We start from the raw sequence: 16,461 nt of genomic DNA, 5'->3' as shown, positions 1-16,461 counted from the left end.
AGCATGGGTGGGAGGTAGCATTGTGGTTTTGGGCTTTGCCATTGATAGCAGGATTTCCCTTTTTCTTTGTTTGAAACATTTTTTTCTTTAAAAATAGAGTTGATGGTAAACAGCTTTTGTTAAATTCCCAGAGGGAGGTGCAGTGAACATTTTCGTGAAAGATTAAGTGAATTAAATTGCAATTTCCCAACTTCTTTAATGAATTCAATGATATAGTCATCATCTCATGAAATCTTCAGCTTGATCCTTTATTGGGATTGTGCAGAAGAAACTTTGTAGACTCCACTTATAATTAAATCTCACTCCAGTAATTTAGGACTACAGCATCGTGGTTTATTGCCAGTGGAGGGAAATTAGGGGATCGTTTGAACCTCAACCAAGAAAACAGCAATGTCCTCCAAAAGGACAGCTTTACAGAAAACATTCAAAAGGCTGACAAGCTGTCAATCCTTTCCACTCCTTTTAACACTGTTTTCTCTCTCTTCTTTGAGTTGATGGCTCCTGTCAAGTAAAGATTCACTTCTCACCTGAGAAGCCTGTCAGATCTTGAACCTGGACAAAAGCGCCCGCTTTGCAATTGCAAGAACTTCTGCCATTTAAAATGTAAGAACATTTCACTTCTACTTTTCTCCCAATCACTTTGTTGGTTTTTCCTTTGAAAAGGGGCAGTGAAGAAATACCAGTATTGTAACACAAAGAGAAGGTCAGTACTACAAGGCTAATATTCAACTGGCTGTCCATGTGGCAAAAGCAACAGAACATTGACCCTAGATATTAATATTGATTTATGATATTACACAAGCAAGCATTTTACTGAATTCCAGTATTTATATGCAAATAAGATTGATGGGTTTGGTTATTTTCGAAGGGTGACAGATTAATTTTGCTACTTTACCACTTTAAGCATATGTTGTCCTTCATGTTTTTCAAGAGTTATTGGATGTTTCACTATATAGACTATTTGCTCCCAACATCAGGAGCTGCGTCAAGGAAACTCAATGGATAAGTGATGAAGTTGTTTGCAGTAAGACTAACCTGCTGTGAAACCTGTGGCATGAAATACAACAGTCCTTCTTATGCCTAGGGGGCGTTTCTTGAGTTAGTAGCTGACAAGTGATGCTTAGTCAGGTTTCCCGCCTTTGCCTCCCCCATCGCCCTGTTGAGCTGTGCTGCCTGTGGGATCTGACACACACCCTCAAGAGCTCTTTCCAGACCACGCTTCGGGCTGGTTCCAAACGCCTCTCGCAGGGAGGCAGGAGCGGGGTCCGGAAACAGCGATTCCTCGTGGAAACAAACTTCCCGGTCGTGCTGTGGGGAACCGCGGGAGGGAGCGCTTCACCGCCCGGTCGCCGCCGCCCGCTTCCCGCCTGCCTCCCGCCCGCCGCCCGCTGCCTTTCTGCGCCCTCACGGGCGAGCCACGCTGCACTCGGCCGGGCCGTAGCCCCGGAGCTCACGGCTGACTCTTGTCGCTCAGATGGAAGAGCGTGAAACTTTGGGTTCGTTGGTTGTCTTCCTGGCACATGAGCACTGCCACCAGCTGCTGTTGCTGTCACTGACCCCTTAGGCTGACAGTCCACGCTGGAGTCCGACAGGGTAAATGGAAGGAGGTGGCAGGTCCTATTTAGCTATCCATATCCTGAGGAGTCCCCCATTAAACTTTTTTTTTTTTTTTTTAATGTATAAACCAGGCACGGGGTTTTTACATGGATATCTGGGAGTGCTCATGAAACCAGTATCTTCCTAACCAAGCCCTTTGATAACCTGCCATCCAACCCTGCTTCCCCAGCTGCAGCAGTACAGTGACAGCACGAGTGGGGTACCCAACAGCTTGTAACAACGGGATTTCTGAGGTTCTAGCTCTGCTCTTCCTCCCGAGAAGAAAGGTAAATGCACAGTTCATCAACGCTGCTCTGCAGTCCCAGGACTGCACCGACGGCCCCGTCCTCCTCCTCAGCACGGCGCAGCCCTCAGCTCCTGCCAGTGCCACGACCAGAGACAGCTGCTGCCATGACAATTTTATGCACCCAGTGAGACAGGCACCGAAACTCACCATTTCCTGTTTTTTAACTACATCTGGTGTAAAAGAAATTTTCTGTTGACTGCTGTTTGCTACTGGCAAAAGGCTTCTGGAAAGGTGTTCAGCTGTGGTACCATCCAGGCCATTCCAATAGCTGACATTCTAATTATGGCACCAGTACTGTAGAAACACTGAGGCACGATCACTCATAAAACTGTACTCCATGTATTTCTCAGTTGTCTGTATCATAGTATCAAATGAAACAACTAGTGTTGTTAGAGGAATACACTATTTTTAAAGCAGTACTAAGTCTAGTCTTTCATCCACTGGTCAGTCACATACTACTGCAAAACAAAGCTTACTAAGTTTCTGGATTTTAATTTCTCATTCCTAGCCAATCAAACCTTGCCTGCAATATTGCTGCTTCCTTTTTTTGGCTGTTTATGTGCATTGGAAAAGTAATTATGACATGACTGGTGAAACAGACATGTTGCAGAATCGATTAACCCCCTCCCCATCAGAAGAAAATAAAATGCACAGAAAACTCTTGTTCCACAGGGACATGAAATGAAGGTAGCAGGACTGGTTATATGGGACAATTTTCAGTTCTCCAGAAATCAAGCATACTAGGAAGTGGGATGATGAGAGTTGAAGCAATTCTTTTTAAGAAATGGCTTTTTTTATGGGCAGAATTGGGATGGGGGGCAAAACATGTTTTGTAGCTATTTACTAGCCCCCACATGTCCTAGATGGTGATGAAGAAAGGTGGCTATACTGAGTGGTGGGAACAGTTTGTCAACAAGCATGCACAAGAGTTAATAAAATAAATTATACACCACATTTTCTTTTCAAACAAGCTTTAAATAGTCCATATGTAACAGAAACGTGTGTTACAGACAAGAACTTCTTGCTGCCAAAACACAGGATGAGTGTTTTTCCCTGTCGTTCTTTCCAAATTACAGACTTAGGAAAAAATATTTCAACAAATTAGAAGATTTAAAAAAAATAAAATTATGCTAAAAAACAGAAAAGGCCAGTAGAATAGACCAGTGAAGTACATGAACAAGTCAGCAGAAGAATGTTAGTACACATGTACTTACAAAAAAACACACAGGAGTGAACATAAAGGCTTTAAAGACACAGATACTATGCAGACTAATTCAGTATCAAAGAGCAGAATGCATAGGCTTTATTATAAACTCTGTAATTCATGCATTTGTGTGTGCAGATAAAATATACTTAAAGCCATGTATTTAAACGCCATCAAAAAGACACTTGAACTCCTCCCCAGCAACATCAGTTGACTTCAGGGAGAATTAAACCCAGTTTTGTTTATTTTTATACACTGGCCTAATCCAAACCCATAATCTCTAAAAGGGAACAAAGTAAAGGAAAGAAACCAGGTATTTTTCTGAGCTGCTCAGAGACACCAGGACAAAGATCCAAACCCACTTTTTGGTAATTGCTGTCACTGGAATGTAATGGCAGCAACACCAGCCTGGACAGTTCTCAGCTGTGTTTCAGAAAGCGGCTCCAAGAAGAACGATCCAAGGGTTGAGTGGGGAAAACCAGAAATTAACCCTGTAGTACATACATACATACATACATAGATGGCTCTTTTCAGAACAAAATAAGGTAGCACTACTGAGTATGTGGCAATATGGAGTGTGCATTAAGATATACAAGTGAAATCTGCTTGGGGCACCTTCACTCAGAGGGATAAGTCTTCTTAAAATATAATAATAATAATACTTCTTTATACTTGCCACTTGTTAGCAATTGTTTACATCGTAGAAAAATAGATAGTATTCTGTAACAAGAAATATAGTTACTTTGTTAAAATGGGCTATTTTAAACCAGCTACTATTCTTTCATATAAAGAATTTCTAAACAGCAAAACAAAAATAGGTAATACTGAGTGCAAAACAGCCAGTGGTATACTTTGCATTGGTTTGAAACACTAGTTGCCAGCTACTATAATTACACGTTCTGTACACTGTACTACAAAAGTCTTCCATCTTTTAGAAGCTTTGGGGTTTTTGCTTTTCTTCTCTCTAGGTGGCAAGTAAGTATTTAATCCGAGTAAATTCAAACTCTGGAAGTCAGAAATAATTTCACAATCAGTCTTCACTACCATTCTCTTGCATTCCTTCCCCCATGTAGTGCAGCAGCACTTTCTACTTATGGCCAAAAATCCCTTAAGTTAAACAAAGTTTAGACTGTAGATACTTAGAAGTGTAGCTTATAAATTCACATTCTTTTAAAAATCATTTCACTAATCTCCCACGTTTACATTTACACCAAAGAGAAAGCTCAAAAGCCTCACTTCATGCATTTTATCATCCCCGCTGAAGACTGAAATAGAGTTCAGATAAAAACTCTTTGCCAACAGTAGGTATTAAGTCTTAACACTACAAAGCCAGATGGTTCCAATGTAGAAGTCAGATTTTTCTGTGGTCTCCGCAACAGTTTCAGATACAAATAGCTAATTCCTAGTGGCAGTGGTAAAGGCATTATCAGTACACCATGAACACCACAAATGGAGGCAATTTCCAAGCATCAAAGAACAAAAAACAAACAAAAAGCACCCAGAAAAAAATAAGTGGAACATTCTTAGTAGAGCAGAGATCTCTCTATTCTCCTCTTCGTTCATCTCACACTTTTTCAACTTTTGTGGGGTCATACATGTCTGAAAAAAAACAGTAAAACACTATTAATAATGTATCCTGAAATCTATTCAACATTGCTAGCTGCGGAAATGAGACATCTTTTCCCTAGTTTTTATTAAAAAAAGAAGCTAATACTGGACTTAGGGCCTTAAAGATACATACTACAGTCCTGACCCAAATTCTGTATTTACACCCATGTAATTTGGGAGCAGCTTGGATCATATGCATGGAGATAGAATTTGGGAAGCCGTGGGTAGGTAGGAGCAAGCACACTGAAGGCTAAGTGATTACTTCTACTTTTCAGATGCTTTGACAGGGAGAGAAATACATAAGATTTGCCCCCCCTTTTACTGAACGTGAAGGACAAGTAAATGCTTTAAGCATCCTAGCAGGGTGTTTAAGGCTGGCCAATGAAGTGATGATGCCATCCAGTCATCAGGGTCTTTTAATTCGATTGCAAATCTTTGGTTTCAGATTAATTCAACAGAATACAGGAAAGCACAGGTGCTTTGCATCGCTATTGTTAGACTGTCTCACTTCAGTCTGCAAAATGGCAGCTCACGTTTTGAACGTTATTCATTAAAGTACTGGACTGACTCTTCATTTCCAACCTACCTCTTGTCAGTTCACAGGATGGACCACACTTTTTTCTTTTCCTGAAGCCTCAAGGACACTGTTCTATCAGATTTATCGGATTTACCCCAACATTGGCCATGAAGTGAGCAGATACGAGTCTTTTCCTTCACCCTTGTGACTCTGGGATAGGATTGCAATGAAGGGGCTTTGCCTTGTGAGATCTGCCTGCCCTGTGCCATCATGCACGTGTCTGACTTACCCTAGGCTCCCTGGGACGCACGGTCATGGTGTGGAGAAGCCAGGGCTACCTACAGAGGTGTCTGTAGACACACAGGGGCCTGGACAAACCAACACTGCAGCCTGTGCTACCCTGTGCTACTTGCTGCTCTTATGCAACCTGGGTATCTGTGCTAACCTTAAATGTCTCTCCCGTAGGCTGTACTCCCACAGCACTCGCATTAAACAGTTGAGCATGAAAATAGTTGTACACATAATATCACACTTTGGAGTAAAATGTTCACCCTCAGGACTTTTATGTTGATGTGAGTGAATGTCTTCATTCAAACAAGCATAAAAATCCTCAGAGGGAAATTTTTACTCCTGTGTGCAAGTGTCCATCTGCAGCATCCAGACTCATATGAAGAGAGGACTGGCTAGGAAAGAACTTCTGGATTTGGCCCCAGTGGGTGGATTCCTGGTGCAGGATCCTTTATTGCTTGTCTTGCTCACTCTCCTCAAATTGCTAGGCCAGCCAAGAAAGGAGTCTGTGCCAGCAACACTTACGTTTTCAGAACTGCTTATCACTATTCAGCCTCTCCTGGTATTTCCAAACTTCAAGAACAGACACCACATGAATGCAAAAAAATCAAGAGGAAAAAAGTTTTTGAGAGCTAGTGCACTCCAGGATAAAGCTGCATCTTTCTAAGCTTAATGCACTGATGGTGTGGGAAGATGCTTCTAAAGCAGTAACATTTTTTCAATTGTAAATAATTTTCCATCTAAACTGCTAGAACGTACAAAAATTCTGAACTGTCTGTGTGAGGTTTGCCTAAGAATAAAAATGGATTCACATTTCAGAAGCCTGATTTTCCTAAGGCCAGACACACTCACACTAATAGAAGTCCCCACAAAATTGCAGGTGCTCACTGTTTTGGGGAGCAGCAGGGGGGAGAAAGTCAGGCCACAAGACATGAAGCCTCTGTGTGGCTCAGTTTATTCCTTGAAAACTTACCGTGTGGCTCAGTTTATTCCTTGAAAACTTACCCACACCCTCAGCACCTAAACCAAGGACACATAAGGGCCAGACTGCCAGGCTATATCACACTTCTGGGGGGACAAACATTGGAGTTCTAGCACTGATACAGAAATGTTTATTCAACATCTGTTTAAGCTCATTTGGAATGCTCTCTACAGAAACAAAGCCAGATCAGCAGCCTCATGGAAGCAGTCTTCAAACAGCAAAGGAGAGAAGACATCTAGTGCATTTGGGAACATTTGGAGACATTCTTCTAATGGCAGTATTTGCATAGTAAGATCAGCTTCTTGCACTGAGTTTCGACAGAGCTCTTACTCTGAAGGATGACTGTTCATCTGCCAAGCTGCATTATACATGTGAAAACCTGTTTCTGCTAAGGCCTCTAGCCTCTGCGACGGGCCCAGTCTGCAATTATAAGACTAACATCACCCTACCTCACCCCAAGTAGAATGGCCTTTAGCAATATTTACTCTTTAAAAGCAACAAGTATAATGGTTTTCCAGGATTCTCATTTTGGCTTTCAATGGCACCAGTGAGCTGGTCTGGAAGTTAGAGTGAGAGTTAACAGAGGAAGAGACAACATCAGGCCTTCTACAAACATGAATCTTCAGTCCTACCCCATTAAGGTAATGTGAATTTCTTGTGCCATCAACCAATCGGGGTCTCTTTGGATGGGAAGAAGTCAGTGGAGGAGATGCCTTCCTGCCCCGTGTGAGTGTGTGTTACCCTGCGGTACTGGATGTGCACAGCAGGAAGGGACATCCATGCTATCCAGACATGGGGAGGGCTGTTACGTCTGCAAGGGAACCGCTGCAGTAGGAACACACTGCAGAACACAAGCCTGGCATTGTCAGCAAGAGGGATAAATTTAGACCTAATTTACTACAGAATAACTCTCCAATAAAACACACACAATCTGTTTTGATACATCCCTGAAGTCATGTCACCACAACAGTTATTTTCTTCACTCCAGCAGAAACCCCAAGGGAGGAAAGCATATGAAATGCATGTGGGGCGTACTAGACCTGATGGGTACAAGAAAGCTGAATTAGCCTGTTTGGAAAATCTGGTCTAGAGCCATACAGTTCAGAGCAGAAAGAGACACAGAGCTGTGGAATACAGAAAAAGACATGAAGGGAAAGGCTGCAAAACTGCAGGAGGCAATACTTGGAACTGATATGAATATTTCTCTTCAGATGGAAATACATAAATCCACTTTAAAGTATACTCCATTTAATTTCAGTCTCTCTGTACTGGAAAACTGTGAACAGATTTATATCGATGAGGTTTAATGAATAACCTGCACAGATTTCAAGGTAGAGTGTCAGCTGTTACAGAGAGGATGGAAAAAGGAAGGAGGAGATTAATATTAATTTAACAACTTTCACACCATACATTTGCTCACTCCAATTAATTTAATGGACTAGACAGGTGGCCTGGGAGACTCATCCCTTTACACAGATCTATGGCAACAACTGATTTTCAGTTGTTCAAGACAATGCTGTATAAAAACTGTTTCGGAGAGAGAACAGCTCAAGTTACTTTGGGGTTGCATGTGGACTACACAAGTTTATTCACTTTTGAGAGATGAGGAACACACACACACAAAAAAGAGGTGTTCACTGAAGAAGTCAACTTTCCATTTGACCTGGGGATAACAGTTATTCTCAACATCTGATCTGGAAAATATTCATGAGAGAGAGAGAGCATTTTCCAGGTCCCTTAATGCAGCCGTTTCCCAGAGGCTTCACAGAAGAACATCAGATGTTTATTTTTAGTTTCTTCTGAACTCTGATATACTACGTCTCTACTTAAGTATTAGAGAGGAAAAAATGGATATTCAGGGAGAGGCTATGATTAAATCACCACGTGTTCCCAAATGCTGGCACTAGAGTGACTATCTCTGAACTCTGCTGTTTGAAGCTGGCAGTTCCCTGAAACAATTAGACAGAGATAAGACCTCAGGGAGCACTCCAGCCTCTGTGAATGAGCTTCAGCATCACAAGTGAGTTTTACAGTAACTTTTCTGAAATGGGATCAGAGAACACTCATGTTATCTCTTCCACAAGGAGAGCAAACAGGGTGGCAACCAGACAGGGGTAGTGCCACCTACAGCCTGTTACTATTTGAGCAGCAGTATGTGGGCATAAGCAAACCGATCATGCCCATGACATAAGGAAGCAGTACTCATATGGATCTCCCATAATAGGGTCTTACCTAAAGAAAAATCTCTGTCGGTCTTCTTCTTGTCCATTCCACCTAAATATCCGTTTTCACTGAGAGAGATAACACGCTTTGAAACAACCCCTGAGCTTGCCAGTTTGCTTCCTCTCTCCTCTTGTACCCTTGACAGCTTCTCCTCATCCACCTCCTCTCCCGAGTCTGCGCTCTTAATGCTCAGACGTCTCATCCGGGACACAGAGTCAACTTCTTTCATTCGCACTAAGCGATCCATGGCAGTCCGGCTAGGTGGAGAAGTGAGCTTGCCTTGGAGTGTCTCTATCACTTTTGACGTACTTCTCACTCTCTTTTCTGAATGCTGATTCACAGCTGACTTGCAAACCAAGTTTTGGTCCTCACCTTGGCTGGGACTCACAGGTTGTTCAACAACTTCCTCGTTTACCAGTGTTTTAGCGCTGGCTTCCTGGTGAGTGGTCTGGCATTCATCAGGGTATAAAGATCGGCCTCCCACTTTGACAAACAGAGCACTCTCTGTCCAGCCACACTTTCGTCTGCCCTCATAAGAACTCTCTTTTTTTCCTTCTTTGTCACTTATTCTGCTCCCCGCTGATGACTTAAAGTCCTGGGCATCATTTGCAGGGATAGTGCCTGGGTGGGGCCCAACACGGTCATCTGGAAGGAGAGACTCCACTGCTATATCTATACCTAAAATTCTTGCAGCTCTTGCCTGCAATGACTCATTCACAGGGATTTCCACTGCATTTGCATTTGAAGAGTGATCAGAATTGTTAGCACCAGGTCCTGGGGCTACACCAAGTCCCACTGACCTCAAATCCGGCTCAGAGCGCCCTTGGTTCCTCTTCGTTAGTGACAAGCGTACTACTGAGCCTCTCTCTAATACTGTATCATTTGTGGGAGTTGCACCTTTGCTCAGTTTAACGAAATCTAGGTAATTTTGGTCTTCGCTCATCTCCTGCAAGACAGGGTTATTGAAAGGATTACTGTGACATGAACTGCTTGGGCTACTGGCCTCTCTCTTGAGAGGGCCCACGCGAACTGGCTGCTTGCTTGTTCTGCTCTTGGCTTCCCCTGTCCTCATTTCTGTTATCAGACTTCCATCTGCTGGCCTGACTCCTTCACTGCTCCCTCCTGGCTGTGAGAAGCCTCGAGAGCCAACGCAGCCTGGCTCACCACCTCGCTCCATCTCCATGCTCCAACTTTCAGACTTACTTTTAACTCTTCCTGACTTAAATACAGGCACCTCTGGCACAACTATTTCCAATTTCCCACCGTGTTTTGGCTCCTGGTTCAACTTCTCATTTCTGGACGCCCTCCTCTGCGTAAGGGCACCTGCCTGTGGAGAAGCCGCAGCACTTTCCAAATCTTCTTCACTGCTTGTGCTTTCCTCCTGCCCTTGCAGCTCCTTGTTAAAACTTTCTAGCTCACTTATTGCATCCCAGGGACGGCGACTTACAGGCTTCAACAGGAACTGCCCAAACAGCTCTTTACTGTTGCAGGGAGCACCTGCTTCTCCCTTAACTACATCCCCCTTGGAAAGAAGGCCGGTTTCCCTCTCCTGGGCAGGCATGGGCTGGCTCTGGTGGGCTTTTGGGGAGGGGGCCTGAAGGACCGAGGTAGCAGTCCTGGAAAACGCACTGTTGCTAGACTGGCTGAGGTACATCTGACCCTTCATGCCGTAAGCGCTCTGTCTGCAACTTCTCTCCTCAGAAGGTAACCCTGTCTGTTTTGACCCCATTGTGGATGTTGTACATCCTGGGAGCTTTGGAGACAGCAGTTTGTTACTATTGGGCTGCCCAGGCTTTGTACCATGGAAAAATTGTGGGCTTTTAGGTTCTTCGGTGAAACTGGTCTGTGTCTGCTGGTCTTTGTACTGATCACCTGGCCAGGAGCCAGAGTATTTGAGCTCTCTGTGTTTTGTAGGCTGAATAAATCTGAGGTCATTCATTTGTTTGAACTCTTCTGGTCTCCACAGCTCTTGTTTTTGTAACTCATTTTTATTGGTCATGCTTCCTGTAAGCGCTTGTAACTCCAAGTCTGTTGAAGACATACTTAAGAGACTTTGTTCTTGCAAAGCCCCATTGTTATCAAACCCATTCTTATCAGGGCTCTGGGTTATGTTGTTGTTCCTATCTGTATCTGGCAGATTGGATTCTGATTTAACTGGGATAGAGACCAAACAAAATATAGTTTCATTCATTTTTTTCTTTGAACTCTTTTTGCTCTGCATCCTGGTTCCAGGTTCAAACTTTTTCACTTTTGTAACAGTCTCACAGGTGCTGTCCATATGTGAATTTCTTACAGAAGGTTTGCCTTTTGTGTACTCCGAACTGGCTTCATTACGGGGGCTGTGACTAGTTGTGCTACAACTGTCTCTTTGGTCCAGCAAGGCACAGTTTTCCTGATCTCGGATGGATGGTGCCAACCATCTGTTGCTATGGGTGGAGCTGTCAGAAGTTCTTTCTCCCTTTGCAGAATTGGACAAGTTTGACGCATCCAAAAAGGCACTGTTGTGCTGTACTTCAAGATCTCTCTCTTGCAAAGCACCAGAACTGGGACTACATGCATTTTCAGTGTATTTAGTGTTGTCCTGCCGACCTTCCAGTGGTGCAATTTTAATATGTCGTATCCGAGGATCATCAAAGGGAATATACTGAACAGAACGCAGGTAGTCAGCAGGGCGCCTTGCATGGCTTTGCTTCCCGTGAGAAAGATGGTTCTCTTTGCAACGGTCACCCGCTGCTTCAAAAGTATTCATGGCTGGTTGTTGGCAGGGGACAACCCGCTCTGCAGGACCCTGCTGGTCGCTGCTGGCGTGCGTGTTGGTGTTAGGCACTTCACTGAGGGGATGTGGGGTGACGTTTTGGTGAGGTGGGGATTTGTAAGAAGGTGGAGGTACGTAGACCGGGGGTTCCAAACCAGAGTCTTGAATGCAAGCATCTTGCCTTGGCTCAGTTACTTTGGCTAAGTAGGAGATAGGTTCATCTTTCTGGTAGTGGTCCTGGAAACCCGTGGTTTCCGCAGGTGCCCTGGTCTGCCGCTGCAGTTCGTAGGACGGAGGCTTGAGAGGTCTTCCATACTTGGGTTTCACCAGGGGAAGGAAATGGCCTCCCGTTTCGTGGTGCTTCACTGGTTCCACACTCAGTCTGTTTGGGGGATAGGAGGGGGTTTTAGATACACTGAGAGAGTTATTACTGTTGGTCAGAGAGGGCATTTCCACACACCTCATGCTCTCGGGCGAAAGGACCCTTGGCAACGACTGTGATTTCCCCTTGTTGTTGGTGCTCAGTACGTTGTCTCCCAGGGTCAGTGAATACAGCTCTTGAAGCAGTTTCTCCCTGTCGCCCTCGGACATTTGCCTCCCAACCTTTTTTGGCTGGTTCCAGCTTTCCATTCCCAGACTTTGCCACTTGCAGTCACCAGGCACTTCGCAACTTTCCTGTAAGCCACTTCTTCTGACATACCCTGCGCCCGTCCCCACCTTCAGCTGATTCTCTTTGGGGTGCCGGGGTGCTCCCGGGGCTGCAACCAGGCCTTTCATTTCCACACCCGCTTTCTGGGAATAGCCCAGGAGCACACTGAAGTCCTGCCCTCGTCTTCTCCAGTAGGCGAGATCTTTATCAGTCTTGGGCTGGGAAGACCATGCTAATTGAGGCCTGTCATAAACCCTGAAAAAGAAACACAGCGTCACAGGCAGTTTGCACAGATGCCCCTTCTTTCTCTTATGGGTAAGGCCATTAGGATGTCAAATGTTGAGTTATGCCAATCGGGTTTGTGCAATCTATTTGCAACCAGATGACTTTATGATTTTAATGAGAGAATTTAAAAGTCAGTCATTAACATGAGTAAAGGAAGGGACCAATGCTCTGCTGGCATGTTGTTAGTTATGCAAAGCTGTTAGAAACAGAAACAAATGCACACAGTTACATGCTGTGCAAACATGCACAGCCCTCCTTGATGGACACCAGAAAACCAGAAATGATTGTGTTGAACTTATTTCTGCACTCTGCTTCATCAAAATCTAGAGATGTCAAGGGGACTACTGTGGTACATAATTTTAATAGGAATCCAGAAAGCAGAGGTAGGGAGAACAGGTAGAGGGCTATTTCATAAGATATGTTCTGTAAGAAACATGATTTGCATCCTAGTATAAGAGCTGAAATTAAACATGTAATTTCCAGTGTTGATTCTTGTTCATCTTTCTGAGGGAACAAATTTCTTCAAAGTGCTTTGTATGAAATGATACATGCCACAACAATGGTGATGTATCAGCACAGTTCTGATTAAGATGGAACCAATATTTAAAATCTAAAATACCTCAAAAGTAGTGTAAAATTCTGATATAAAAGAAGGATTAACTCCAGCAATCTGTTACTGAAATATGAGAGACATTAGACATTTTATTGTGGATTAGAAATTCAGAACACAGATTTACACGAACAGAATAGTTTCTTTGTGTGTTCTGAACAGAGCGTAAACTGTTTTATGTATTACTGCAGAACAAAATTGGCACCCTTCTACATAAATAATTAATCTTCTACTTGAACTGTGTTCTGCTATTCTTGTACCTAAGGTGTCCAGCAACGTAACTGCCTTTACACTATGTGGCTGCCACCAGCATAGGACTGGAAAGAAAAATCAAAATTGACAGAAATAGGACAAGTATGTAGATAGAACCCAAGAATTTCTTTCTCTTCCCTTCACCCCAAGGTATATAAAGAGTGTCATCTGGCTCTTTTTTACTAAAAACAATGATCTTTTAAAATAGTAGTTTATGAAAACATAATACAATTCAAAATTCAGAATGAAAATTAAGCAATCCAGGTCCACAGCAATTTTCTTTTATGTATATTAACTTCATCCAATGACTATAAAAGTTTAAAAACCAAACTGGGAAAAGGAGCATCTTGTTCATATTAATTCAACTGGATTAAGACTTAACATCTGAACAAAATGTTCTGCCTCTGAAGCATAAAGTACAGTTCAATTGCTGAACCCCAGGAAGTAACAGACATCTTCAGTAATCAGTGAGATATAACAGGAAACCTTCTATATTGGAAAGTTGATTGCAGTAACAACGGACATTTCCATGTGTCTGCATGTAGAAACATGCAGCTGAACAAATGCTGCTGCCTTCTGAGATTATCAAATCTACCTTTCCATCTCATCCCCATGATGCTATGGCACCATTTGTATCTGTGTTTACAAAACAAGGTGAGAAACAGGGTCTAGCAATAGTGAGGAGGGAACAGGCAGATTGGTCTTTCTGTTTGATTTTATCCATCATCATAAAAGGGTCTACAGAAATCACAGGAAGTACAGAGTCACAGATTCCAAGATCAGAAGAGACCATTACGATTATTTAGTTTGACATCTCGCTCAACGCAGGCCATTAGACTTCCCCGCAATGATTCCTGCTTCAGTGGTAGCATGTCTTATAGAAAAGCATCTAAAAATCTTGATCTTTAAATTTCCAGAGATGTTGTTGCAATGCTTAATTCACAGTTAAAAAAACCTGAAGTAAACCCAAATTCTTATCAACCCAAACATAAAATCATTAGGGGAAGGAGGTATGGTAGACAGTAATATTGAGATTTGCAACAATTGCAACTGACAGCACAGGAGTGGAATGGGCAGTCTGTTTTAGATGATTTAATAGGAAAGCAGGAATAGGGAAGGAAGCGTTACTCGACTCTGTCCTAGGAAACCACTAAAACAGAAGAGTTTTGGTTAGTTTGTTTCTTTAAAAACAAACAAAACCCAAGCTCAGGCATTCATTAAAGTAAATTAACCGAAGTTAGGACAGCTTCAGTTACAGAAAGGATGTTCCTCCATTTATTAAAAGCTGTTTAAAAGATTAAATTTATTTTTAAAGATTAAAAGATTAATAACTAGGCTCCAGTAATGAACTTCAGAACATGACACAAACCATCATGTATTCTGTACTATGTCATCATTGCAATGCAAGTGTAGAAAAGACATTTAAAAGGAGGTATTTAGAGCCTTTTAAAAGTGATCTTTTCTTTGATCTTTTCACAAGATGGACAATATAAGTCTCTTCAGCTCCTGGCTCAGGCACTAGAGGTGGTTACACAGACAGCCTGTATCGTAGGCCTGTAAACCTCTGGAGAGGATGGCACTGCACTGCGCAGTGGGAAGAGGAGGCTCCACGGTCTCCCTAAGGATCCTCCAGCTTAGCTCCAGCCTGAAGACTCCTCTGCTCCCAAGGATGGGAGCAGCTCCTGCACACCTGCATGTAGCAGGCAGGGCAGGCAGGCAGGCACGGCATCAGGGCAGCGCAGCACTGCTTGTGGTCACAACTTCAGTAGAGAGTGTCTCCTTCTGGGATATATGACACTTTTGGGTCTTGAAGTCAATGAAGTGGTGGGAAGGCGAAGCATCAAAGAGCCATCCCAAGTGCAAAATGCTTCACTACAGCCTCAGCAACGCTACATCTCTGGATGGCGAACGCCAGTCATGTTCCCGTCTTTGTGTCCATGACATATTATCAGTGAAGAGACTGCACAGTCCCTCTTGGCAGCAGCTAGTTTCTGACTGTGCCACTACGCAGTTCTGTCTCGCTCCGTCATGCACTGGTACTGACACGCAAAGAAATGCACACCCAGACACAGCAGCTTGCAAGTGCTTCACAGCTGGGAGGGGTGCCAAGGATGGAGTGGTCCCATGGGACCAACCACGAATATTTAAGTGCCAGGGACAGAGTGGTCCCATGGGACCAAGGAGGTAGATTTTAACATTATGAACTCTTCTCTAACAGGCCTGCTTCTAAAAAATATCACATTTGCTGTCATAAAGTGCTTTGAATAGATTCTATATTAAATTAATCTAATTAAAACTGTTTTAAAAAAACAAACTGTTGCTAGCTTTCTATGAATTTTAGACCTTTGCAAGAAATGAGGCCATCAGTCCACCCTGCACTGGCTGCATGACCACATTTCACTGAGCTGCCACTCTCAGAGCTATGGGTTGAAGCTGCCCAGTTCCCCTAGGGTGACTCTGGACCAGCAGGACATTGTGTGATGCACATAAAGGGGCAAGAAGTGAAGGAGTGTGGTACAGGCTTCGAAGTCAAAGCCCTGCAGAATGAGGCCACTGCAGGGCTATCCAGGGAGTTTCTGTCCCTGTTTCTGGCTGCCAGTGTGCAAACAGTAGGTGTTACACGCCCAGTAGCTCAGGGTGCACAAGCTGCAGGCACCAGGACAGACTTTGTGCCCAACAAGAAGGCACTGTTAAGAAATTTCCCACATTTGGTAGCAAGGGGGGAAAATTTTCAGAGGGTTGTTCTGGACACTGGCAGTTTCTGTTCTATTTTGGGATCCTATCCTCACATCCACTTTTCCAAGCCCCAACATTGGGAAACACCAGTACAGTACATTTTTCTAATTTTTCCAGCAGGTGATCTCATCAATGATGTTATCTATTTATCTCTAAATTTGCTAGCTACCAACATAGTTCCTCCCACACAAACAGTTAAGCAAAGTACCTCTTCTCTCCACTCAGAAGAGAAGCAGGAGGGAGTTGTCCTTCTGTGAACCCTCTCATCTCTACCCATAGGGTCAGCTTTCCCATTTTCTTTGCCTCATCTCCTCTTCCACACCTTTACTCCTAATGCTCAGTTAAGCAAGGACAGCCAGGACAGTCCTCCCACCATCTGCTCACCCACACTTTGCCTCAAGAACAACGGAATGGGGCAAAACATCACTTCCCCACTCTGCTGGGGCGTC

The 16,461-nt window shown here is 43.5% G+C and overlaps 1 protein-coding gene across 3 annotated transcripts in view; it reads right to left on the bottom strand.

Annotated features, from left to right (window-relative positions):
- Window positions 1-3,176: 3,176 nt before the first annotated feature.
- The window catches only part of JCAD (junctional cadherin 5 associated), a 62,421-nt gene continuing 49,136 nt past the window's right edge, over window positions 3,177-16,461 (bottom strand). For 2 of the 3 annotated variants that reach the window (XM_074866915.1, XM_074866906.1), the window contains exon 3: window positions 8,640-12,384. In XM_074866915.1, coding sequence (XP_074723016.1) covers window positions 8,640-12,384 — 3,745 coding nt within the window. Of the gene's footprint in view, window positions 4,707-8,639; window positions 12,385-16,461 lie in introns of those variants that run through there. The other variant, XM_074866923.1, reaches the window with a different exon arrangement.

The sequence above is a fragment of the Strix uralensis genome, chromosome 1 (genome assembly GCF_047716275.1).
Source record: "Strix uralensis isolate ZFMK-TIS-50842 chromosome 1, bStrUra1, whole genome shotgun sequence".
NCBI classification, from domain to species: Eukaryota; Metazoa; Chordata; class Aves; order Strigiformes; family Strigidae; genus Strix; species Strix uralensis.
Note: the sequence above shows the minus strand (reverse complement) of the source record. Positions and strands in the feature narration are given on the sequence as shown.